Here is a 25,988-nt window from a genome sequence, read left to right as displayed (position 1 = left end):
GCTTTTATAGCTTTATCACAACCACCTGAGCTGAAGGAGAAAATGATACATACACAAGCACCTACTCAAATATATGGAAGCAAGCACACACACATACACTCACATCCATGGATGCACACACACAGCAACAATACTCAAAGGGAAGCTTTCATTCTGCTTGTGTGTGAGTCTCCATAGGTGGTAGAAGGTCTAAGCATGAAAAACCCAATTCCTCCGTCTGACCTTGATCACGATCATGTTCCTTATCTCTCCATCCCATAATGCTCCATGATGTCTCTACCCATCCCACATTCTGTTCCTGATGCAGACCAGGCTGCACATTTTGAATTTCGCGCTTGGAACCTCAATCCATACAGATAGGCACCCAGTCAGATTAGGCACTCAACTGTTAAGCTTTCTCTTTAACCAAGAAAGATAAGTCATAATCTTTCTGATAATCTGAAATCAATCCCGGCTGTGCGTGTGTGCCAAGACAAATGGTTTGTGAATGGCTATACTCCAGATATCTCTAAAATAGTAAAAAAAACGGTAGACCTTAGTCTCCAGCTAAATCCATGGAAAGACATGAAGATCAATAATGACACACCAAATTTATATTAGGCCACAATGTTTATTCAGTAGTGTTGTTTCAACATATAGGTACAATACTGTCTGCTTTTGTAAGACTAAAAAAAAGGTAACCATGTTACAGTCATCTGTGCTCACAGAATGCCAGTCATTTCATCAGGCTCACATAGAGCAAGTACTTCTTCCAATGGTAGGCACTTTGAAGGTTTCAAACATTTGTGAATATACATTTATATATATATATCTATATATATATAGACATATAATATCTTTTCATATACTAATAAGCAATTGGACTCAATGGTCAGGTCTCTAGTAGAAATAAAAAAGCAAAACAAAAAAACAGGAAGTGAAAGAAATAGAAGAAAGATGTGATGAGGAGAGAGAATGTGGCCAAAGGAAAATGTGATGACGAAGAGAATACTGTGATTCTTTGGGTTGTTGTGTTTGCAGCTCAGTATATTCTGAGTGCAAGAAAGAAGGAAGGAGGGGGGGAGCAGAGTGACACATACGGGAGGGGACTAGTAGATCAACTGGAGCTGTGCCAGTCTGCTTATTGATGGAAAGACCCAGACAAAGAAGGGGGTGAGAAAGGTTAACAAGGGTGTAGCCAAGGGCCAATGCTCAGAGACACATTTATTACCCACTACACTCTACACTAGGAGCTGTGTGTGTATGTGTGTGTATGTGTGTGTACTTAAGACCAGAGAAAGTATGTAGCAGTATGATGAATGTGCAATATGAAGTTGAATGCAATTAAATTAAACAAAAATAAAATAAAAAACAACCTCCAAAAGGCATACATGCTGTATGACTTCAAACTTTTCTTGAGCCCTGATCATAATAGCTTTTCAAGACCAATTTCTGGGTATCAACGTAATATTCAGAAAAAAAGGTTCTGCTGTTTTTCAACAGGAGCTACGTGTAAAAGAAATAATACACAGAGAAAAAAATATGTGTTCACGTTGAACTAAATTGGTGTGAGAGTGAAAATAAACATTGTAACTTGAAGGGAGAACATTTACATTGACCGTTACCAGCGTATGATGAAGTCTATGAAGAGCTTCATGGAAACTACAAAGGCATTTTTAACATCTGAGAAAAAAGATAAATTAATGAAAACACATTTCATAGATCAACATCAGACATGCTAGGACAAATGAAAATTGAAAGATTGATACAGAATAATTATATTCAATTATTTTCACTTTAAAAAATTTCTTTACAAATACATACTGCTACAGTTAAAAAGTAGTCAGTAACTAAAATCAGCTCCTTTGACGAGAAGACAGATGAAATACACTTTTTCCCACACTGTTACAGATCCTGGTTTTGTGTTCTTTTTTTTCAGCCTTTTCAAATAGCACACAAAATGTTTAAATACACTGAGATTTGCCATAAAATAAGCAATGCTTGGTTTTCATTTCAAAAAGAAGAAAAAAATGTCTTAATTACAATAATCTATGCGAAAGCTTTCCTTTATGTTATTTTTTCTCAATCAACTGTTTTGTTTTTCTTTTTTTTTTTTTACTCATTTTTGTATGTATTCGAACAGGTTTGTCGTTGTCATGGACTGCTGTAAACTGTCCCTGTGATTCGTCAATCTTGTGCTGAGGGGGTGGAGTTTTATGCATAAAACTCCTTGGTGGGGGCCTTTTGATAGGCTGCTCCAGAGGGCTTCCTCTCGCCCAGGTCGTAGCTTCCCTCGTCCTTCTTCCTCATGCGGTAGACCAGAAGGAGGATGAGGAAGATGGCGAAGAGGAAGCCAATGACCCCGCCCGCAATGACGGCTGAGGAAGGAATGAGAAGGGAGAGAAAGAGAGAGAGAGGTGTTGGGGGTCAGAAGGACATGTACACCTCCCTGTCTAAAGAGAACATTCCAGAACCCATCCCCAGGGCCTGCCAGCCCCTAACCTGCTCTCTGTGGTGCAAATCCCAGCTATGCTGCTATGAGGGTCTTTATAGGTCTTAATCTGTTTAGGGGTCTCTCATGGTGAAACGATCTCTCGGCCCTGCGCTCCGCTCTGGTTTCCACATGTTCATTGGCCCCCGTGGCCCCCTGGATAGCAGCTGGCGCTGGGCCAACCAATCCGTGGCGGGGAGCGCTGCTGGGTTGCGGTGTGGAGAGTATAAATGTAAATTAGATTAGCGACTATTATGGTTTGTAGGGGCCATCGGGGAGAGAGAGAAGGAGAAGAGGCGGTCCAGGAGAAGGAGGGTAGCCAGTGTCTACACAGCACTGACCCGGGTCTTCCTGTGGCTTCCATTAAAGTAATCCCCAGTCTAATCAGCGCGGATTGGGCAGCAGAACTAGCAGACCGAGCCTGACATTAACTGAAAACATGTGACTGAGACAGTGAAGCTAGCAGAGGAAAGCCTGACTACTGATCATCTTAAAGAACCTCCCTATTGAAGCATTCTGGGAATCTCTGCTGTCTATGCACACACAGAGTGATATCATCTTGTTGGCGGAACTTCACTCTGTCCTGCAAGACATTTTTGACACTATATTCATTTAGCAGCCACATTTATCCAAAGCGACATACGAATAGTGCATTAGAAAGTATATGCAGAAGATAAAGGATCAAAAGTGCTGAGGCCCTTTCCATTTAGAACTGAGAAACAAGCAACACTGCTAACCACCCCTCTGTCCGTGTCACATCCTCCTGAGGCGTACAGGGAGAAGGGCCCCATGCGGCGTAGTTACATTTTAGCCTTTGACACAAGGTAGGGGGGCTGCATGAAAGGGCTGGGCTGCAGTCTAGCCTAACTGGAGAAGGGGCTGGACTCACTGGTAGCCTACTGTGATGTGAACTGTAGAAGGTCCCACAGCGAGCTGGAAGTGGAGTTGATTAAACAAGTTATTTTGAGACAGCAGTGCCTGGGGGATGCAGGCCGGTTCAGTTTAAAAGGCTTCTCAGATGAATAATCAGTTATTTCTGAATTTGATTTAGTTAAATCAGACTTTATTGAACGTTATCAAGGGAATTATGGGACTCTGGTCTTGATCTTCTGGTATTTTTGTATGGTAATCAAAGTCTGTTATATTTATTTAGCAGATGGGCAGGTATGTATTTATACACTGAGTTGGTTGTTTGGGTGTGTATGGGTTTGGGCCCGTATTAGTGTGCGTGAGTGCGTTTATGCGTGTGTCTGTGTGTTTCCTTGATGGTGGGGCTGCATGTGTCTGTACCGGGTACATACCTGCCAGCACCTCTGTCCTCTGGAACAGGTTTTCCGAGCGCACCTCGATAGGCTCCAGGGGGATCTCGTTGAGGTCTCCCCCTGGAGTGCTGGTCATCTGGTTCCTGCCACGCACGTCCTCTGTCACCACCGCCGGGGGCTGGGGGGAGGAGGAGGTTAGTGAAGATACAGGCTCTTTGTCAGCGTGACGTGCTTCCCACTTAAGACTGTTTGATGTGCCCGTGTGCTTAGAAAAGGGGACTTGTATCAGCAGGCAAAAGGGAACTGGTCCAAATGACCGGCACAGCTGAAGAGACAGTGGGAGAAAGAGAAAAAGAGAGAAAGACAGACAGAGATAGAAAGACAAAGAGAGGGAAAGAGAGAGGCACAACTGATCCAGTCTACATCCCTCACACCACAGGGGATTGAGAGCTGACATTCTCCCAAAATGTAAGATTACACGTGAGGGAGGCCATGTAATTTGGCATCATGTCTACTCGAGCAGCAACATCACAGGTCACATGACCCTCCCAGCCCTCCTTGTGTTAGGTTTAGGGATTTAACATACCATGTCAGCTGTATTACTGCCTGTCTGCCTGACTCGTTGCTCATCTGTTTGTCTCTTTGCCTGTCTGTCTGTCTGTCTGTCTGGGAGGTTTTTACTGCATGTGGGATAAAGTGTAGTTGCTAAATTGTCATAATTTGACTTTATCCTTTCCTGGTAAACAGAGGTTTAGCGACTTACAGATAAGTGCTGATATCAGTCTATTTTGCATAGGCTATTCTATTGTGAAAAAGAGTGGGTGTTTTGGGATAAACAATACAAGTGAATAGAGAGGAAAGATTAGGACAGAAGTCTGTGGAAATGCAATTGCTTGGGGATTTCTTTCTTTGTTTCTCTTAATCTAGGCAGCAATTCAAAATGAGAGGATTACAGAAAACAGGGAGCAGTGGAGAGGATGTCCCAGCGTGGCCTCACCTCTGTCCTGGCGGGCTTCTGGGGCGTCTCTGTGGACAGATCCCTGACTGGAGCTGTCTCCACCCGGGGGGTGAAGTCTTTGGTGGAGTCCTTGGTGGGCACAGCTTTGGGCATGATGTACAACGTGCTGACGGTCACCGCTTTCTCCACCTCCTCCTCCCCCACGCCTGCAGAGTGAAGGGAGGGAGGGAGGGGTAGGACGGGCTCTCTCTCTTCCTCGCCTCTTTTCCTGTCCCTCTCTCATACCTTTTTATCTTTACTCCTACATGTTCACTCGTTCATAATGGAATAGGTAATAAGAGTATATTCATTCGGCCGATGCTTTTATCTTTCTTTTATCTCCTTCTCGCTCTCTCACTCTCTCTACCTCCCTCCCTCCCTCCCTTGTACCTGAGCCGGAGCCTGAGTTGAAGTCGTCATCATCCTCAGGGTAATATCCTCCAGAGCCTGTTTCATCCAGGTACAGATCATCCACCTGGGGTGAGGAGGGCTTGGCCGCCTCCGCTATCTACAACGCACAAGCCAGAAAACACACACTTAGTATTTGCGACACGGACACACAAAAACAACACAATACGTACACTTGGTATCGGCGATTCACAGGAAAGGCTCGGGGCCGGCTAAGTGAACCTTTTGAAGGTGAGTGATGACAAACACACTGTCCCACAGTGGCCCGTGTACACATCATCAGAGTGCACCTGTGTTTAGCTCAGCGCCCAGGGGGGGCTGCCCATCTTGTCAACACACACCCTTCGTCTCCCACGTTTGACATCACTTGTCTAAACAGAAGCCCCCTGTCTTTACACATAAAGGAAGTGTTGGGAGAGGAGAGATGTCCAGATCCCACCATCACCCCTCCCAACCATGATCCCCACGGTAACGCGCCGAGGAAGTCTGTGTTTGAGTTTGGTCTTAGCCCAGTGTCTGACTGAAAAGACACTGACAGCTCTGCTGGTGTGACTCCCAACGAACTTCCCAAGCACCTTATTATGGTGTGTGCCTGTTAGAATCCCACAAAAACTCAGTCCACTTGGCCTTCATACCAAACCTGCTAATTCCGTGATTGGTCCTTGGTGGCAACATTGAACATGTAAACACATTACCACTAAAGGATGTGTGAGAGAGTGCGCATGTGTGTGCATGTGTTTGTGTGTGGAATAGTTAGGAAAGCCCCCATGGTAACCTCCTTTCAAGCTCAATCTAGGCTCACGAGGGATGTCTTCTCCATACTGATGCTGCTTTAGAAAAGGCCTACAAAGGGCCAACAATGTATCATTCCTGTGTGTGTATGTGTGTGTGTGTGTGTGTGTGTGTGTGTGTGTGAATATGTGTGTGTGTGGGAGACAGAAATAGTCAGCCTGTATATATCCTGTGTGTGTGTGTGTGTGTGCACGTGTGTGTGTGTGTGTGTGTGTGTGTGTGTGTGTGTGTGTGTGTGTGTGTGTGAATCCATGCTCTCATTCTAGCTGTCAGCGTTTCAAGCCTGCCGTTCTGCTGCTGGGCTGATAAACCAGGAAGTAAATGAAGTGGGATTAGATTTTACACTTCCTGCTTCAGCAGAAAGACAGAGGGAACAATGACTGTCAGAGGCTACAAAAGGATGTCACTATGCAGAAAACTGGGTGACAAAAACTCAATGTGTCTACCTCAGTGTGTATGTGTGTTTGTTTCTGGACACATACGTGACTGTGTACGGGCGCGTTTGCGGAAGGGCGTCTGCATGTCAATGTTGATATTGTGACATGTTACACATACCATATGCATTTAGCTAAATCAGCTAGCGTGTGTGTGTGTGTGTGTTTTATGAGTTTTATGTGTGTACCTGCCTGACTTCCAAAGAAATCAGCCATTCATGCAGGGGAAAGGGGGGAGGGGGGGGTGATCAAAGGCAGAATTTGTTCAAACAAAACTTAACTAAATCTTAACCTTTCCCTCCCCCTACCTACCTACCTACCTACCTACCTACCTACCACACACAACACACACACAAACGCGCTTCTCTCTGGCCAGAGAATGGAAAGAAACAAAGAGAGGGACCCCACAAATAAAGCCCCAAAACAATGGCATTCATATTGAGGTCTTACACACACTCACACACACACCGCCACTAACCTGAAACAGTGTAGCAGTCATGAGTGTGCTTTAGGGTGGGTGGATGTGAAACAAGGCAAAGCCTTAAATCAGTCTGGACAGGAAAACTTCAGTCTGACCTTGATAACTCTCCACCCCCCTTTACACACACACACACACACACACACACACACACACACACACACACACACACACACACACACACACACACACACACACACACACTCGGCTGGTTTATCACCAGTACTGACCTTTCAGACTTCCAGGAGGAATTCAACTCTCCTTTGAATTCTTATCGCGACTAGCTACACCAGATAAACAGAGCCAACACACACTAACACAGACCATCTTAAAGACTTCTGCCCCCTCCTCCTCCATTCTCTCCATTCATGTCCATTCACAGGGAGAGAGTCGGTGAGAGAGAGCCCATGGCAATTACTGCTGTGACTGTTTGAGATGTGGTGATTGTAGAGGGGAATACCATAAAAAACACTCTCTCCTTCCCTCTCTGTCTCTCTCCGCCTTCCTGTCCCACTTCACAATCAAAGCTATTGTTTTGCTCTCAAGAGAGGAATCTTCTAGTAGGTTAAATACAACCTAGTATGCATTTGTCCATACAACTATTGCTAGAGATCCAGTTCATACACACTCAGAGCTGAGTGTGCATGTAAACATAGATTTCCTCTCTAAGTGTTAATTACTGGCTCCGGGGGTCAATCTCCAACCAAGCCATGTCTCCTAGATCTGGTTCCTACATCTAGGTCCTAGCCCTACCTCCTAGACACAGAAAGAAGGGAAGAGAAGGAGCGTAAAAGGTAGAGGGCTGAAAGAGATTGGGGACTGGGGAGTAGACAGTAAGTGAGAGAGAGAGAGAGAGAGAGAGAGAGAGAGAGAGAGAGAGAGAGAGAGAGAGAGAGAGAGAGAGAGAGAGAGAGAGAGAGAGAGAGAGAGAGAGAGAGAGAGAGAGAGAGAGAGAGAGAGAGAGAGAGAGAGAGAGAGAGAGAGAGAGAGAGAGAGAGAGAGAGAGAGAGAGAGAGAGAGAGAGAGAAAATGTTCTTCACAGCAGCTGACAATCCTTAGCCTGCAGGGTGCTCCACTAAAAGCCTGTCAAACCACCCAGGCCAAGCCCTCCTGGTGCCTGACAGACTAAAAGGAGGAAGATCTCTCTCTTTCTCCATACCCACCCTCACTACATCCCTCTTCTCCTCTCTTCCCCCCATCTCTTCCTGGCTTGTGTGCAGTGAGCTGGGGCTTTTGTGCAGCAGTAGGATGGGGTGAGGGGTAGGGGGGTTGGATGGGTTGGGCATGCTAGCTTGGCTGCACCATCTTGCCCCTGTTCGGTCAATGTTGACACACTGCATTCACTTCCAACATCGTAAATATTAACTGAGACCCGAGACAGGAGGGAAAATGGTGTTCCTCCAAAGCATGCAGGCACACACACTTGCTCACATACACACACGCTCACACACACACACACACACACACACACAGATATAAGGCTAACCCTAACCCTAACCCTAACCCTAACCCTGCTCTGCTCAGGCTCCAGCTATGTTCCCTAAAGCAACCCCAGCTCAACCTGCCGGGTGAAGATGGAAAGACTGAAGGACCCAGAACCCCTCAGGGCACTCGAACCTTGTATCTTTCCTGTTTAGTCGAGGCTTACTGTTGCAGTAGCACTCCTCTTTACTCACAGAAGCTTCTTTGCTAGGCCGGGGTATTAGCGTTTAGCATCGGAGGCTAACAGCAGCTTTAGAAGCACCAGATGGCAGCTCCTGAAGCTGGTGTAGGGTATGGAGGCCCAGTGTGTCTCTGTGTTCATCTCCAATTACAAAGTGCAGCTTTATCAGTAAAGTCAGCCAGGCACTGATCTATACTGATGCTCAATACAGCCCACCACTCCCTTCCTCTCTCTCTCTTTCCAATGTTTTTTCCTCTACATACCCAACACCTTTCTATCTCTCCCTCTAACCCTCTCTCTCTCTCTCTTCCCTTCCTGGCTGTTTGTGGCTTTATCGCGTCTAAACGGATGGATGGCTCGAGTCTTCTCCCGCTGGTCAGCCTGGGTGTCTGTTTGTGCTTGTGTGTGTGTTACAGAGAGAGTGGAGGTGGGTGTGTAGGAGTGGGAGTAATTGGCTTCTGAGAGCTGAATTCACGGCGCAGTGTCAATAGTGGAGATATTACCCTTTAGCTGGGATTGATCCTTTGTGGTACTTGGTGTTTCTTGGTGAGTCTACACGGTGGATGGCTGCTGACTCATTGGCCTCTATTCTACTCACTTGCTATTGCTAACCAAACAACATAGGCAAACAGGGTTCCATAATTCAGAGTTGGTGGTAAGGTCTGTTTGTTAAATGTAATTAGGTATGACGGAATGAGGAAACGAGAGGAGTGGAGAGGAGATGTGAGGTAAGGAGAGAGAAAGGAGGGGACAGGAGACGTGAGGGAAGGAGAGAGAAAGGAGGGGAGAGGAGACGTGAGGGAAGGAGAGAGAAAGGAGGGGAGAGGAGACGTGAGGGAAGGAGAGAGAAAGGAGGGGAGAGGAGACGTGAGGGAAGGAGAGAGAAAGGAGGGGAGAGGAGACGTGAGGGAAGGAGAGAGAAAGGAGACGTGAGGGAAGGAGAGAGAAAGGAGGGGAGAGGAGACGTGAGGGAAGGAGAGAGAAAGGAGGGGAGAGGAGACTGGAGGGAAGGAGAGGGAGAGAGGATAAGTTAAGTTAAGAGAGGAAAAGCAATAAGAGAAGAGGAGGTAGGCGGGGGAGTTCAAACACTAACCTCACAAGCTAAACTAATGGCTGTGGTGAGGAGAGGGGGCAGGGGGGAGAGGAGGGTTGTCTCAATGGTCTTCAAAACCGCCCAACTTTATTGCCCTCCCGGGGATCATAATAAGAAACTAATTGATTGTCCTTCCGACACTGCAGGGGAGTGGTGTTCCTGCAGGAAGTTGACACAAATCAACCCCTCCCCCCCCCTCCACAAAACCAGTCAGACGATGCCTGGGGCATGTCCAACACTGGAGGGGACAGCTTTGTATATGTGTGTGGGTTTGTGTGTGTATGATGTGTGGGCTGACATTTACTACGAAAAGCCTAATCCAGGAAACTGAATCTCTTCCCCTTGCAACAGCATCACACACTTAGAGAGCAGCTGAGAGACAATACATAAATAAATACTACATTAAAAAAAGAGTCAAACACAAACCTTTTACCAATGCTATTTTGCAGGTTTAGTAAGTCTATACTACACTCTCTAAAAACAATTGATGTTGCAGTCAGAATTTCATTTTCACAGTGGGATGCACCAGATGGGATTTATGGACGAGGGATGTAAACGAGAGAGGACAGAGTAGCTTCTTTCTCGGGTTTCTCGGCATCCAATGAAAGGCTGGTTAAGTAAGATCACCAGAAGGCAAGCCTGAGAGAGACAGAGAGAGAGAGAGAGAGAGAGAGAGAGAGAGAGAGAGAGAGAGAGAGAGAGAAAGAGACTGGGTGCGTTTTGCTCAGATTAAAATCGTTTCAGTTTCCAAAACAAACAGCTGTCTGACATATGAGGGGGTGGGGGGTGCTACATTCCAGGGGGCTCAAGCCCCCCCCCCCCCCCCCCCCCCCAGCACCCCCTCACCCCAGCTGTGCTCAGAGCTGCAGCCGTATAGGAAGTCACTTTTGTATGTATTTCCTGTATCATAGATAGACCACAGCTATAAATGTGTGTAAATGTATCCAGCCCTGGATACATCGGCCTACCTGCGCAGAACAGAGGGTTTAAAGGGACATTAACTGATGTTTATGTGCCAATAAAGGCTGAGCAAACCTTCTAGGAATGAGATGGGATTCAGCACAGCAGAGATGGCCCATTCTCTCTTCCTCTTCATTCCTCTTTCCAATTCTCTCTCCCGCTCTCATTTCTGTTCCTTTATTTCTTTCTCCCTCTCTTTCTCTATTTAACACAATCACAAACACACCACCGCACTGTGTAAATAAGTCCACAGCTTTCACAACACGCAACAGAGACAGCGGTCTTATTGATTATTATTGGGGGATTAGCCCCACAACGTAGATACACAACGTATCTATGTCCAAAAGACTCAAAGAGCTCATCCACACGTGAACAAACACACAGCACTGGATGCAGGTATGCGGGGCCACAGGAACACCATGTCCAGTTTCCACTGCCTTCAGAGCTTTTTCCCAGAAAGACGTCGAGAGAGACGGTGGAGGCGAAGGGCTTGACTAATTTGCTCCTCGCTGACAATGAATCTAAGCCGGCCTGTCTGAATAGAACATGGGTCTGGACTCATGAAGAAGCTGATAGCAGCCGGCCCAACGAAAACAGACTTGGTTCTGAACCGGCGCCAGCTATCCCCCGTGTCTCCCTCCAGGCGTGGAGCAGGACACAACGCCGGGCCGTTATGACTTCCTGTCTCTCCTTGTATTGTTTCCTGAAAAGAAGAAAGCCAATTTCACGGTTTCCAAGGATAACAGACACATGCTGACAGTCTGACCGGCTGGCTGGTTAGAGGACAACAGCCTACAGTTAAGCGCATGACTGTAATGTACCACTGATGACTCTCCAGTGTGGTCAGCCTGTGTGTGTGTTTGGGTGTGTGAACTCTAAAAGGCGAGTGCTCCCACCTGCTCCCACCACACATTAGGGCTAACTGACATCATCCCAGACCACAAAATATTTCACAAGCAGCCTAATTAAAGACCTTCTTGCTGAGGCACACTGCAAGATCCCGATGAGCCTAAGTAAGCGTACTGTCAGACCTCGCTGGTGAAAAACATCCATGAAGACTCTAGTGAGCAATGCTGCTCATTCCTCAGAGTGATGTGTTGCTAGTCTTGTATTGCTAGTCTAGTGGTGCTAGTCTTGTGGTGCTAGTCTTGTGGTGCTAGTCTTGTGGTGCTAGTCTTGTGATGCTAGTCTTGTGGTGCTAGTCTTGTGGTGCTAGTCTTGTGATGCTAGTCTTGTGGTGCTAGTCTTGTATTGCTAGTCTTGTGGTGCTAGTCTTGTGGTGCTAGTCTTGTGGTGCTAGTCTTGTGGTGCTAGTCTTGTGATGCTAGTCTTGTGGTGCTAGTCTTGTGATGCTAGTCTTGTGGTGCTAGTCTTGTGGTGCTAGTCTTGTGGTGCTAGTCTTGTGGTGCTAGTCTTGTGGTGCTAGTCTTGTGATGCTAGTCTTGTGGTGCTAGTCTTGTGATGCTAGTCTTGTGGTGCTAGTCTTGTGGTGCTAGTCTTGTGGTGCTAGTCTAGTGGTGCTAGTCTTGTGGTGCTAGTCTTGTGGTGCTAGTCTTGTGTTGCAAGTCTTGTGATGCTAGTCTTGTGTTGTCTCTGCTAGTGGACAGGCTGATAAAACATGATTGTATTCAGACAGGCAGCCTCAACCCTGTGGTATCCACCTTCTCAGACCATGCTGGGGCTCTTTCTGCACCCGGCGTTTGATGTATCCCCAAGACCCGGCTCCCTATTCCTGTCTCAGCCAAGCCCAGCCAGGCCCAGCTCGACCCAGCGCGGGCTGAAGTCTACTTTTGGGTAGGGAACCAGAACATTCCTGGTTCCTGTTCGACAGCTTTGATACGCGAGGGAAAGCGCTTGGTTCTTTGTGAGCTGTGAAACTGGAGAGGCTGGGAAATAGGCTTCACCTTGCAGTGGTTTCAGCAGAGCAGAGCTGGAGACCGAGGAGATGAAGCACACTAGCACCAACAGGCCTCTAGGCCCTGCAGTCAGAAACAAGAGGCTGGGGAGAGAGAGGGAGAGAGAGACCGAGCGGAACGAGAGGCGGCACACGGAGAGACTTTAAGTGCTTTCCATGAAGCAGTTCTCATATTCTGTAGCCCAATCCTCGAGACCCCCTGGCAATAAATCCTAAAAGTAGTTCAGCTCAGTGAACGATCTGGATTCCCCTCCACCTGGGAGCTAGGACAGACAGACTTACAGATAGACCTAGGGCAGGCAGACTTACAGATAGACCTAGGGCAGACAGACTTACAGATAGACCTAGGACAGACAGACTTACAGATAGACCTAGGGCAGGCAGACTTACAGATAGACCTAGGGCAGACAGACTTACAGATAGACCTAGGACAGACAGACTTACAGATAGACCTAGGGCAGGCAGACTTACAGATAGACCTAGGGCAGGCAGACTTACAGATGGACCTAGGACAGGCAGACTTACAGATAGACCTAGGACAGACAGACTTACAGATAGACCTAGGGCAGACAGACTTACAGATGGACCTAGGACAGGCAGACTTACAGATAGACCTAGGGCAGGCAGACTTACAGATAGACCTAGGGCAGGCAGACTTACAGATAGACCTAGGGCAGGTAGACTTACAGATAGACCTAGGGCAGGCAGACTTACAGATAGACCTAGGGCAGGCAGACTTACAGATAGACCTAGGGCAGGCAGACTTGCATTGTTGTTGCACTTCAACAACAGAGGTAAAAATGGTTGCCAAAACGAATGTCAGTTGCTTCCAATGGGCATCACTGGAGATGGAAGGGAAGCACTTGTTTGGTCAGGGTTTGTAAGCAAGAGGGAAAGTGCATGGAAAATGTTTACTCTTTGGTTGACCTCTAAGGTGAACAAAGGGAAAGTAAAGTGTTCAAAAACATCCATGGTTCCACCATGTTCAAAGAGTTGGTCCGCTGGTTGAAACTTTCCAGAAGGTCGTTTTTCCTCCTCTGGTCCACATGTGCAGAGCCTCAAGGCTTCCACTGAACATACCCTCCACAAGCACACCAACGTAAGCCTCATTTGCTTTCACAAAGAGACTTTTCAATCACCATTTTCAAAAACCCTTTCATCGCATTCCTTTAAGTCTACATTAAAAGCGAGTTCTGTCAACAGCAACTCCATGGCCAACTTTGTGCACTTGTCAATGTAGAACACGCAGGCAATGAGATGTTGGCATAAATAGAAGATGGAAGCCTTTGTTAAGATCCAGTTAGTAGATTGGAAGACTGTTTTTTTCTCCTCTCTCTTCACCTGAAGCCCATCAACCACATTCACTCATCCGTTGTACTCTGCAGATGTAGCAAAAGAATAAGGAGGAGGAGGAGAAAGGCAGAGACCAAAAGAAAAGGAAATGAGTGGTTGGTCTGCCTTAGCTTGATGGTGATCCTCCACGGAGCGTTACCCTTCATCCCTCCATCCATCCATCCCTCCATCCCTGGCTGCACATTAGTGTGAGAAGGAGGCTAGCTTATTACAGGAAGCAGCTTCTGGGTTCCCTTCAAAGCCCTCATCTCCCTGGCTCTGTACGCAGCTCTCCGGGGCAGGGGGCCAGGGGGCTGGGGGCCGGGGGCCAGGGGGCCGGGGCCAGGGGGCCGGGGCCGGGTCAGGTTCTTCCTGAATGCGGGCCCCAGCTGGCAGCAAGGCTGCTTCTGGGTTGGCTGGCGTGGGGTCCAGATAGGAGCCTGTCGTGTACCGTTCACTTGTGTTGCTGCTCAGCCGGTCCATGGAACACATTCCTTCCTGATGAACAGAGGAGGCCTGGAGAGGACCTGCCAAGAGAGAGAAACAGGCCTCCCTTTCTCTTGTATCCTAATAAGAGCCGGCAGGCAGCAAGCAGGCAGCAAGCAGGCAGGAGAGATGGAAGGATATCCCTCTTACATAGAGATATCTTATCATTACTGCATCGCTACATTTCCATCCCCCATATACATATTTAACGTATACAAAGCCTGTTATGTAAAGTCCTGCTCAGCCTACCTGGGCTACAGGCAGGCCTTTGCACTCAACTGGTTAGCCAGGGTACACACACATGGACAGAGGCCAGCATATAACCAACCCCCCCCCCAACGCACACACACACACACATGCTCTCACAATGTAAAAAATACGTACTGCCACACACAAGGACACATGTTTTCGCTCGCATGTCTTGCACCCCCCCCCTACCTGCCTATTAGTTCCACTATGTGTGAGTGTGTGTGTGTGTGTAAGTGTTCGTGTGTGTGTATTGATCTTGGAGATGAATGTGTCCTTTCAGACCATGAAGTGGCTGTCAGGTTCCCCATTCCACTGCAAACGCAAGTGCTGCTGCCTAGGAGTGTGTGTGTATATGGTTGATGAGGGGGGGGGGGGGGGTAGGGTTAGGGGTATCTCTTTACATAACATCCATGAGAAGTCATCATCACCACTACCATCATCATCATCATCATCATCACATCCACCACCATCTTCATCATCAGAGCAGCATTTGGCATCTGTTAGGGGGTTATAGTGTTCTGCACTGCAACCCTCCTGACTCTGTAGGAATGCATCTTTAGTCAGTGTCTCGCTGGCTATTCAGTCTTTTTCCTGTTCAGTACACATCACAGACCCGGCCCCACCCCCACGCCACTCCGCTGTTCCCTCCCCCAAACACATCACAGGCCTGCCTCACCCACACCTCCCAGACCTGGCCACGTGTCCTCCCTGGTACTACAGCCGACACTGAGCTCAAGTACTGGATGGGACTTTGTTCCTGGTGCGTACAACACCAGCGTACTGTGTGTGATTAGCAAGGCCACCAGAGTTGGCTGTCTCTTTCACTTTTTCGCTCTCTCTCACACACACACACACACACAAACACATACACACACTTCAAAGACTCTGCTTCCCATCTAGAAAAAAGCTATGGCTTTAATGAGTGCAACTCCAAGCAAGTATTGCTGATGCTGGTTACTGGCGCTAATGGAACAGTGAGGCAGCCAGGCGATTGGAGGGCAGGCAGGCGGACGGGCCGGAGGGAGGAGGGTAAGTGGCTGAGAGGTGAAGCGAAATGGTCGTAATTAGCTGCTGGTTCAAAGTTTAATTTACCCCAGATTGGAAGCCCTGTCGGGGGTGGTGGAGAGGTGGGCTTGTGTGGGCTTTGGTCGTTCTCGAGGCCCTGAGCTTTTAACCCCGCGTTAACTGGAAACTCCTGAGCTGGTCACAGCCAGCTCATTAACCCCACACGGCCCAGATCCTGAGCCCGACCGGACTCTGAAGAGTAGGAGAGGGTTGGGGGTCGGGACGTCCCCTCAGAACAGGAAGTATTAGAGGAGTGGAGCAGGACAGGGGGTTGTTGTCCACCTCATTACTTGGTGTCTCACATCTGCAGTTTGGTTTGTGCTATTTCTTTTTAGCCTTCAATTTATAATCAGTTTACTTCCGCTTCCATTTTCCAATTTACTACACGGTCCACTGCAGTGAAAGGGTGTGTTGGGGGTGAGGGGGGATTTGGAAGATCTGGGACTACCGCGGCAAAAGATCTGCTTCAATCCGCCCGGCGCTGGAACTGAATTCCCATCCAGGGTTAGGGTCAGTTCTCCTTAAGAGGATTCAGATTCAGAGTCAGGACGCACGCCACTGTCCTGGTGTGGGGGGGGGGCGACTGAATTGGGTGGACTTGAAGCTAGCTCTGGGAAAAGGCAAGGAAAAGCGATGAGAGGATGGAGGGAGAGAGAGGGAGGGAGGGGAGCGACGCTCATGCCATATCGTTGACGTGGAACATGGCAAGGAGAAGATGGGCACAGAGCACATTGGTAGTATGAGGGAAGGAGGGAAGGAGGTTTAGGGAAGGAGGGAGGGAGCGTTTTGGGGTGAGAGAGCGCCAGGTGGTGATCTCTGATCCTATTATCCAGGACTAATCCTGATCAGGACTGCCAGCCGACACACACACACACACACGCACGTACACACGCCTACACACACACACACACACACACACACACACACACACACACACACACACACACACAGGAGAAGTGGAGCACCGGGTCGCTAGTCAACCTGTGACAGCTACTGTGATCGAGCAACTGTTAGCACTTAGATCGACTGTGCTGTATTGTGACCTCCTATGATCTATTGTGTTCTATTTTGAGCAGACGTTAGCCTGCCTGCACAATGCCCCTCCCTTCATGAGCAACGGAGAGACACACAAAGACAGAATCTCCAGATGCACACTAAGCACACAGCCTGAATCCCCTTTGAGCTTTGACTGATCCAGGCAAGGGACTAGGTCATCGCTACATAGGAGTGTGTGTGTGTGAGTGTGTGTGTGTGTGTGAGTGTGTGCATCTGCTGACAGGCCTGATGGGATAGGCTACAGGCAGGGTCACTAGTAGCAGGTGACATCGTCATATTCAAGCCCACAGGGGCTTGGAGAGATGCGACAGAGTAAAGTGTGGGCAACTATTACAAAACGCACACGTAAACATGTCGTATGGCACCTACCAGTCATGAGGCCTATCCTTGTCTGTCCTTAGTGTACGCAGGGACGCAGCTACACCGTGGCATTTCACACAGTCTCACTGCTGGTTGACTAGATTAGCAGTTTAGGAAGTCACTCCAGGGGGCATTCACTGCAACTTCGTCTTGCTTGGGAGAACCATTTAGACCTGAGGCACATACAGAGCGCTCACACACACACACACACACACGCACACGCACTCACACATACAAACACCTCCAAAGGTGGAGAGAGAAATGCATGTGTGTCTGGGATGCTTGACAGAGAACCACTGCAGCTCCATCCACTCCTCCACTTTGTTCACACAAGCAGTCCACAACAAAAGTCCCCCCTATGTACTCCATATGCACGGCAGCTGCTGAAGAGAGAGAGGGAAATAATGAAGAGAAAAAAAGAGAGAGAGCCTTCTTTTCTTATCTCTCTGAAAACAACGAAACCACAGTTTTGATAAATTGACCCTCAAGTTGGGTCAATTTATCATTCCATAGTACAGAGCCTGCTTTGACAGTCAGAACGTTTCTTAGTCTAGCATGGCTCTCTAAATGCTATGTTATCTGCAATGAAGCCATCAAATAGCAAAGACTAGCGTGCACGAGGCCTGGCTCTATTAGGAATGAGTGGTGAGGGGCTTAAACAAAAGGCTCCATACGCCATTTCTGTGGAGCTTTTGTGTGTCTGCTAAAGGGAGCACTGTAGCCCCCAGCTCATATCGGGAGAAGGATGAGGCAAAACTCTCATTCATATTCCATTCTGTGTAAATAATTGAAGTGTGACAGCAGAAATAGGCTCTTGTACCAGGGCTGGGCTGCATGCTCAATCTTTAATGACACCAAGGCAGGGGAAGCTTCTTTTCCCCTCAGAGGAACATGACTTATTATCACCCCCCCCCACACACACACACACACACACACACATGTTCCCATAGCCAAAGCTCCAAAACGGTCAGTTTTGTCCTGTCCTGACAGTAGGGCCAGGATAGAGCTTCCTGACAGAAATCTGACTGCAGCTAAAACCATATTTCATGTTCATCTGCCAAAGCTCTTTTCCTCTCTGGCGTTCTCTATTTTCCTTTCTTTCTCTCGTTCTCTACCGCTGCAACAGGGACCAGATGCTGTGGTGGGACTCCCCGCAGCACAGAGGACCCTCTACTGTTCCCCCACACATGGACACATGTTGTCAACGCTTTTGTAGGGCCTTGTCGCTTACAAGACCTTCTCACAAATCTCGTCCAGAGGTCGTCTGTGATGGAAATGTCACACGCAGCCTGACTCAGCCACAGCAAAGGCCGTAAGGAATCGACAGAGCCCTTCAGACTCGTCTTCAGTGGTGTCTTCTGAAGATGCAATAAAGCTGCTGTGGCATTTCAAGTGATCTCATCGGGAAGTTTCCCCCTTTCATGTTATAACTGGTTCACTATGCAAAGTGTGTGAACATTTCTCCATTTGCAAACATATGACGTTTACCTTTGACTCTCCACCTCACTACACACAGCAGGTGAGGCTGCAGGAGGAACTCTATGATATAGACATACAGACAGACAGACATAGAGTCCAACAGACAGACGGGTAGAAAGAAAGGCAGCCAGACAGAGAGAGATAGGCAGGCACTCCTCTCCCACTCTCTGCAGAGTCTGAGAGACAGCAAACCTGCCAACACCATTCCGTCCAGATATACTGAATCACTTGATTAAACAAATTATACTCATCAAAGTAATCAAGTTTCCCTCCCTCTGTCACGACAGGCTAACCGGTTTAAGTGTGAAACTGCCAGGATTAAGAGAGCCAGTGACCTTGGGCCAGTGATTCTGACAGGCAGGGGGGTGTATGGCCTCAGAGACTGAGGAGAAACACACCGTGGAGGAAAGTGGGGGTGTCTGTAAGGTTACAGCATGTAGAGTTCAGCCAAACGCAACACGGCAGGCATGCACGCACGCATCGTACTTTTGTTTTGTCCAGAGACTTTTTCCTTTAGCGATTGCTCCACCCATGACCGCGACGGTGGCGGCCTCAAAAGGACAACGGGGGAAATGAGCGTGTCGGCGGCATCTGCATTAAATAAAATTCAAAATGGCTCCATCTGATGCAGCTCTCTCTGAAGCCTTGCCTGTTGAGTAATGGTGCCCTACCTCCTTTTACCCATCTCTGTCTCTATTGCTCTCTCCCTCTCTCACAATAACCCCCACTTCTGTCTCTAATGGAGGCCGTTGGGTCAATCGGGGGGTGGGGGGGGGGTATACAGTTGGTGTTTGGGACACAGATGGGTGTTAACACAGTGCATTAGTAAAGATTAACTCACAGAGCGTAGTAGAGAGACAGGCAGGCCGGCGTATTAATGCCTCTGAGCACGTCAAAGAAGAGGAAGAGGCCTAACAGGCGGAGGAGAGGGAAGGGACCTATGATGATTTGCAATCAACTGTATTTTAAGTCTGTCTATCTCACTCTCTCTGTCTCTCTCTCTCTTTCTCTCTCGTGTGAAGAGTCGAGTGGACTGCTTCTCTTCATATCTTTGCTGTTGATTCTCTGAGTCACTGTCTGGTCTGGTCTGACCTTGTGGCCCTGGTCTAAGGCACGGGAGAACCTCAGTCACCACTGAACATCTGGAGATGGACTTAAAGACCTGGCGTCATGGCTCTGCTAAGTCTGAAATGGAAAACTTCTAAAATTATTGAAAATGTCAATTATGCCTTCTGAGAAAAGGGCATGTTGTCCAAAAGATGTCGGGCTAAGTCTCCATTTGAACACCATTTGAGTCGGAAGCATTTTACTTCTTGAACGTAGGAGGTGAGAGCCCACGAATCAGAAACCATGACTACCACAAATAACGGCCTCAGAAAGGCAATTATTAAGAATGGAAGCCATTTCGTACCCCACAGATCACCTCAGACCGAGATAGAGCCGAAGACATAGCCACTTCCTGTTTTCGGAAGTCGTTGCTATGACAACCGCAGTTTGCTTCTGAATATTCATGAGCTCAATTCAGAGCCTTTTTACAAAACGGATAAAAAGTTTACACACTAGACCTAGTGTTTTTTTGAGTGCTTAGTGAATTCCCCTGTTTCATAAAAAGAGTTTGCAACAAAAAAGCCCCAGTGGAATTCAAGAGATTTCACATGAAAACAACACTAAATGAAGAGATTATAAAGATATAATTTGTGGTTAAGCAATACACCCTCCTTAGACAGCATAATTTGCACCTTGAAGTTGATTCACCATGGCGTTGAATTAAGTCAGAAAAATAATGGAAAGACCAGACATTTTTCTGCTCGGCAGAGCACAGGGCAGATTTCAATTAGGTGCTTTTTAAAAGCGATAAAACGTGCTCGTAAATACGAGTGAGCGCAGATGTGTTAAATGCGCCGTGGCGTTTTCCACAGCAATCTTGGGAGCGAGACGGAAAAAGGGAAAAAAAAGTTGGATGACGTCACACCTCCTTTCTATCCACCATTTTGGGATAATATTGTCCAGATGTACAGCCCCCTCCCCTCCCCCCCCTCCTCAGCACAGCCACAGCCAACTACCAAGACTCCAAGACAATTCCGCTGTGACTCTAAAACAGCTTATTTGCAATGCTGACCACTAAATATGCCGCTGAGATGTAACCACTATCTAATGAGACCCTTTAGAACAGATACTGAGCAGATATCTTGGCTTGGACAAAGAGCAACAGCAAATATTTGTCATAATGAAGTGAGTTGATGGCAATTCCATACGGATTGTGGAAGCGGCTCTTTTCTGCATTACTTGTGTTGACGATGAGGTCCAAGTATCTGTCAGAAAACATATGAGGCATGCAATGAATGTTTGGATCATGAATATTTTATAACATTAGATAAACCAGAGGCACGAATTGCATTCGACACAATGCGATACGGCTAGATTTATTGGACTTGGCAGGCCAAGGCGTGAGATTGAGGTTGGGAATAGAATGGGCAGATGAGTGATGCAGTACCAGAGCCAATACTTAAGTCTCATTTCACCCCTGACTAGACCAATCCTGTGCTGCCCTGCTCGACACATGGGTCCGCCATCTCTTTCTCTCTCTCTCACACACACCTTTTCACACATACACAGGGATGCTCCTTACATACAACCACTCTGGGGTCCTTACACCCACACACAGATGCTCCTCACACACACACACGCACACCCACATGCACACCCACACGCACACACACACTCAATCACTCACTCACTCACACACACTTAGACGCTTCTCACACCTACAAAGCCCCGGCCAGACAGGGGAGACCCGGCCCCCTCTCCTCCCCCCTGGGAGGTCTGCCGGGCTGCAGGCACCGAGAGGGAGAGTGAAGGAGGACGACGGGAAGGAGCAGACGTCTGTTAACGCAGGGTTTTCCCCCCTTTTATCTCTGTCACGCGACCACGGAGCCACAGCCCTCCTCCACAGCTCTCCCAGGGAACTTTCCATTTGCAGGGCTAATTAAGGGGTGAGAAACGAGGGGGTGGGACAGAGAGTGAGATAAAAAGACAAAAAAGGGGGAGAGACTGAGAGATAAAAAGAAGAGAAAACGAACGAGAGACAGCGAGAGAGAGAGAGCGAGAGAGAAAGAAAGAGAGAGAGAGAACGAGAGTGAGAGACAGGGAAAAGGAGATGCCTAAAGCTGCTGTGTTAGTGTTTTTCTTGCCATAGTAGTGCTGTCAGGGGTCAGTGTTTGGCCCCTCTGTGGGTTCTCACTGTCTCAAGGCATGGAAGGGCTCAAACATACAGCACAGGCACTGTACTGCACGTACAAGTTTTCCCCTTGTCTACAACGCTTGTGGGAGGGGTCTTTTGCACACACACAGACAAACACACACACACACACAAACAGGGTTGTATGCTAGTTTCACAAATACGCACATCCTCATCCCAATGAAAGAGTCCCTTTCCAACCCCCTGGAGAGGTGGGAGAGGAGGGGGGAGGGAGGAGGAGCAGGGGGAGCTCCTTTCAAACAAGCGTGCATACGTCCCACAGATGTCGGAGACGCCGCCACAGACGCCGGCGTCTTGAGTGTCGGCAGAGCGGAGCGAGGGAGCGCTCCTCCGCTGCCTTGTTCCTCCCGGCTGTCTAAAGGACAGGAAGAAGAATGCTGCTGTTCTCAGAGTAACCCAAAACACTCTGGTCATGACAGGCAGTGTCTCAGTGGGAGCCAGGGTAGTGTGTGTGTGTGTGTGTGATTGGTTTTATGCCATGTGTGTGCTTCTGTTTGTGTATGTGCATGAGGGAGTTCATGCATGCGTGCATTGGTGAGAGCATGCGTGTGCATATGAGCGTGCATGTGCAGGAGAGAGAGAGAGGCGGATGACAAAACAAGAGTGCACTGGGATTTTACAAGCCCCAGCGCAACGGCCTGCAGAGTCCATTAACTATTACATAATGGCCGTCAGATAGGAGCCCAGTGAATAAAAGTCCCTGAGGGCAGAGAAGGTGAATCTTGCACCTCCAGAAAACCTATTTCCCTATTTTCTGCTGATTTTATGGACACACCACAACAAAGACCTTTCCTTCTCAGACTGTGTTTACCAGAAACAGGCCTTCACTGTTAAGATGAAACATTCTGCTGCAGACACATATTTACATATTCATCAAGTTGTATGCATTCAAAATGATACTTCTTTGTAACCACAGGAAGGGAAGGAAGGAATTTACTTATGAAGAGCTGGGGAAACTGGTTTGAAACTATACCAAGCTTATCCTGATCCCTTTGGTTTGGATGAGAGTTGATCAGTACAGGTCATTGCTTTGGAGTAATGATGTGGGATCAGTTGAGTAATACGATACAGTACTATATCCACACAAAAGGGAAATGAAACAGTGTTATCTGCAACGCTGATGTGTGTGTGTGTGTGTCTGCTTGCTCCAGTGTAGTTATTGTCTTGTTTAATACCGCAGTAAAATACAGCCTCAGGTGCGGCACTAGCAGGAGTGTGGGGTGAGAGAGCGGTCATCTGCCTGTATGCCTCTGCCTGACTGCCTGCTTGTTCGCTTGCCTGTCTTCTCATTTGCCTGTCTGCCTGTCTTCCTGTCTGACACTGTCTGACTGCCTGCCTGTTGTTTGCCTGCCTGTCTGCTTATTTGTCTGTTTGTCAGACTGCTTGCCTGTTTGGCTGTCTGTTCGACAGCTTGTCTACTGGACTGTCTGCCTGTCTGTTTGCCTGTCTGTCTGACTGCCATCTAGTGTAGTCCTTTCATGTTGTTTACCACCCATAAGAACATCTCTGAGGATCACCTCACAGGAAGCAGTTAAACGCCAGTAATCAGCTCAGAGAAATGAGAGGAAAAGAAAAAAAAGATGTTGAGAAGGGGAGTGTAACCACGGAAACCTCCATTTGGCCAAGCTTGATTTATTTCACTTTGACTCACCTGTGAGTAAAGGACAACTGACATCAAACTAAACTAGACTGATTCTGTGTCCAGAATCTCCAAATGTCAGTTCAGTTCTTTCTTTTGTGCTGTGGCATGTGGAATCTCTCAGACCCGAGACAACACAGACATTCCAGTCAGTTCGGAGGCCTTACCCAATCATTGCCCTTGAAAAGGCCCACTTTTCCTAACCAGTCTCATTCCACGGCCAAGGCCATTTGGGGAGTTACTCCTTTGAGGCTGGCTTCAGAAAGTGAGACAGGACCAGCCACGACATCACTCAGCCCTATGAAGGGAGGTGAACACCCACACTTCCCACCAAAACACAACACTAATTAAAGACTACAACATCTGGCGACCGGTGAACACCAAAACACTACGGGCCCTCAAACCACCAGGTAGGTCCGCAGTTCCTGAAAATACCCCGACCAACCAATCAACTAACATTGAGTAACTGTTAGAAAATATTCCTGTAAAGGAGTCTTTATAGGTCTATTTGCATGCTTGGGGCAAAAACACTAAAGGAATAATATGCTCAATCATCCTGCTCTAAAAGTATTACACAGGCCAATCATGAGGGTCAGGAGCAAGACTAGGAAATACATTTTTCCCACCAGCTTACTGTCCGGGAGCGGTGATTTCTGCGTGACAGGTTTTATCAAAAAGAACAATCCAGCCCTATAGGCCTCCATGTCCAGGGTCATTGACACATGGATCTGTCCTGCATGGCGCTTATCACACACCAGCCATTGGAATAATGTGTCAACGCGTGTGCCAACATTGGGAATCAATGTCATGTGTCAGGTTTCATAGAGACGGACGAGACTCCAAACGCTCCGGGGAACACAGACACAGGGAAGGCAGAGATCAATAGGGGATAATCTGCATCTGGGTTGGTAGTTCAGCTCATTTGTACAGTATAGGCTAGAACATGAACGTATTGTCAAGAAGGTTTGTAGATACGAAAGATATGGACAGGTTGGCCAATCGCTACCACCCTACCGTGTGTTCTACCTAAAATAAACTCTATTTGTGTTTCCATAGCTCCTTTGCTTTTTTCAAGTCCATCCCTGAGGACGAGTCAAGCTCAGGCACAATACATAAAGGCCTCAGAAGACTGTCTAGTAAACGTGTGGACACAGGGGATGACCTCATGCAAAACAATGACTCATTAAAACACTGGTATCTGATTCGGCTAATTGGACGCGGGCTCACAGGGGACTAGGGCCAACTGCTGCAGCCCCTCGAGACCACAACACTGTCTGCTCACTCTGTCGCCAGGAAACCACACTCCGTACAGCCCTCACATGAAAGTCCATGCCAGCACGAGCTCATTTCTGTTAGGATAAGTCCACAATTAGTCAGACTCAAATGAGCATCCAATCATCAACAACACTGTTATGATACGTCTGACGTTCCAGTTGATTTTTACAACTGTTTGGACTGTGGGCTATAACCTGTGTAATGTTTCAGAGGCTGTTGTTGTTTATGCTTCATGTTTTTCAGCATGAAATAAGCATACACACGCACACACTGCTGTCTTTCCTTATAGAAAAAAGTAAAGCAAGCTGTGATTTGTTTGAATATGCTAGTCTCGGCTAACATTGCAAAAAAAAAACGAAAATGCAATTGAAACTGGGAATATGCTATGCCACGTATTCGTTGACAGTATACAAAACACCCACAACAAAAAGTAAATAGAGGAATATAGGAAATAAGCCGTTATAGTTTAAACAGACACGGCGACGATGGATAGCCTACCAGTACTCAAGTAGCCTATAGCCTAAGCACTGTGTAATTTATTTGGCCAACAAATATAGTGACTTTACGGGCAACGTATTGTCTCGTCTGTGACAATTGGTCACAAAAGATTTAGACTACTAAAAGTCACTTCAACTTAAAATATCACAATAGATAAACCTAGTTGCATAAGGACAGATATTTAGACAAAATACAATATTTCCAATAGGAGCTTTAATGTGTCATATTCCGAGTTGTAGCAATCTAATAAACGCAAGCGAGTAGTCTCGGGTTCCAAGTTGCTTTGCTTTACTCCCCAGCTATCCTGCAAGTAATTCGAGAGAGCTCGCTTTCCAAACTTACCCTTTCCCCGGAGAGAAAGGCTGTTATGCCGAGGGTGAGAATTATCCAAATGTTCCGCATTATTCCTTTGACAAAGATGTGACGATACGGGGCAAATATCAAATCGTCTCTTCTGTTGCTCTTCTATATGCGACTCCGACCCCTTCTCAGTTGCACCCTCGGTCCAAGTCCTCTTGTCTCACTCACTCTAGAGTGGAATCCCACGGGATACGTGTTGCGTGCTGTTATTCCTCACAGTCCACGCACTTTTTCAGATACAAATGTACACTATTGTAGAACTGCTACGTAAACTTCTCGAACTTTACAGCTGAATCTGGAATTGATAGTTCCCGGTCCACACAATGAATTGCTTTAAAATTACAAGTCAGGTGGTCCGTTACAGCTCCCTATGATTCGGCCATGTCAGGCGTCACACAGCACTGAGCTGCATTGCCGTCCTAGCCTACTGTACGCAGAAAGAGAGAGAGAGCGAGAGC

The 25,988-nt window shown here is 47.5% G+C and overlaps 1 protein-coding gene across 1 annotated transcript; it reads right to left on the bottom strand.

Annotated features, from left to right (window-relative positions):
- Nucleotides 1-596: 596 nt before the first annotated feature.
- Nucleotides 597-25,914, bottom strand: sdc2 (syndecan 2). The gene is made up of 5 exons (XM_067256164.1): nt 25,513-25,914; nt 5,120-5,237; nt 4,730-4,896; nt 3,772-3,910; nt 597-2,357 (listed from the first exon to the last, which is right to left on the bottom strand). The coding sequence occupies exons 1-5, from the start codon at nt 25,570-25,572 to the stop codon at nt 2,194-2,196; spliced, it is 648 nt and encodes a 215-aa protein (XP_067112265.1). The 5' UTR covers nt 25,573-25,914; the 3' UTR covers nt 597-2,193.
- Between the last annotated feature and the right edge of the window lie 74 nt (nt 25,915-25,988).

The sequence above is a fragment of the Osmerus mordax genome, chromosome 18 (assembly GCF_038355195.1).
Source record: "Osmerus mordax isolate fOsmMor3 chromosome 18, fOsmMor3.pri, whole genome shotgun sequence".
Lineage (NCBI taxonomy): Eukaryota > Metazoa > Chordata > Actinopteri > Osmeriformes > Osmeridae > Osmerus > Osmerus mordax.
Note: the sequence above shows the minus strand (reverse complement) of the source record. Positions and strands in the feature narration are given on the sequence as shown.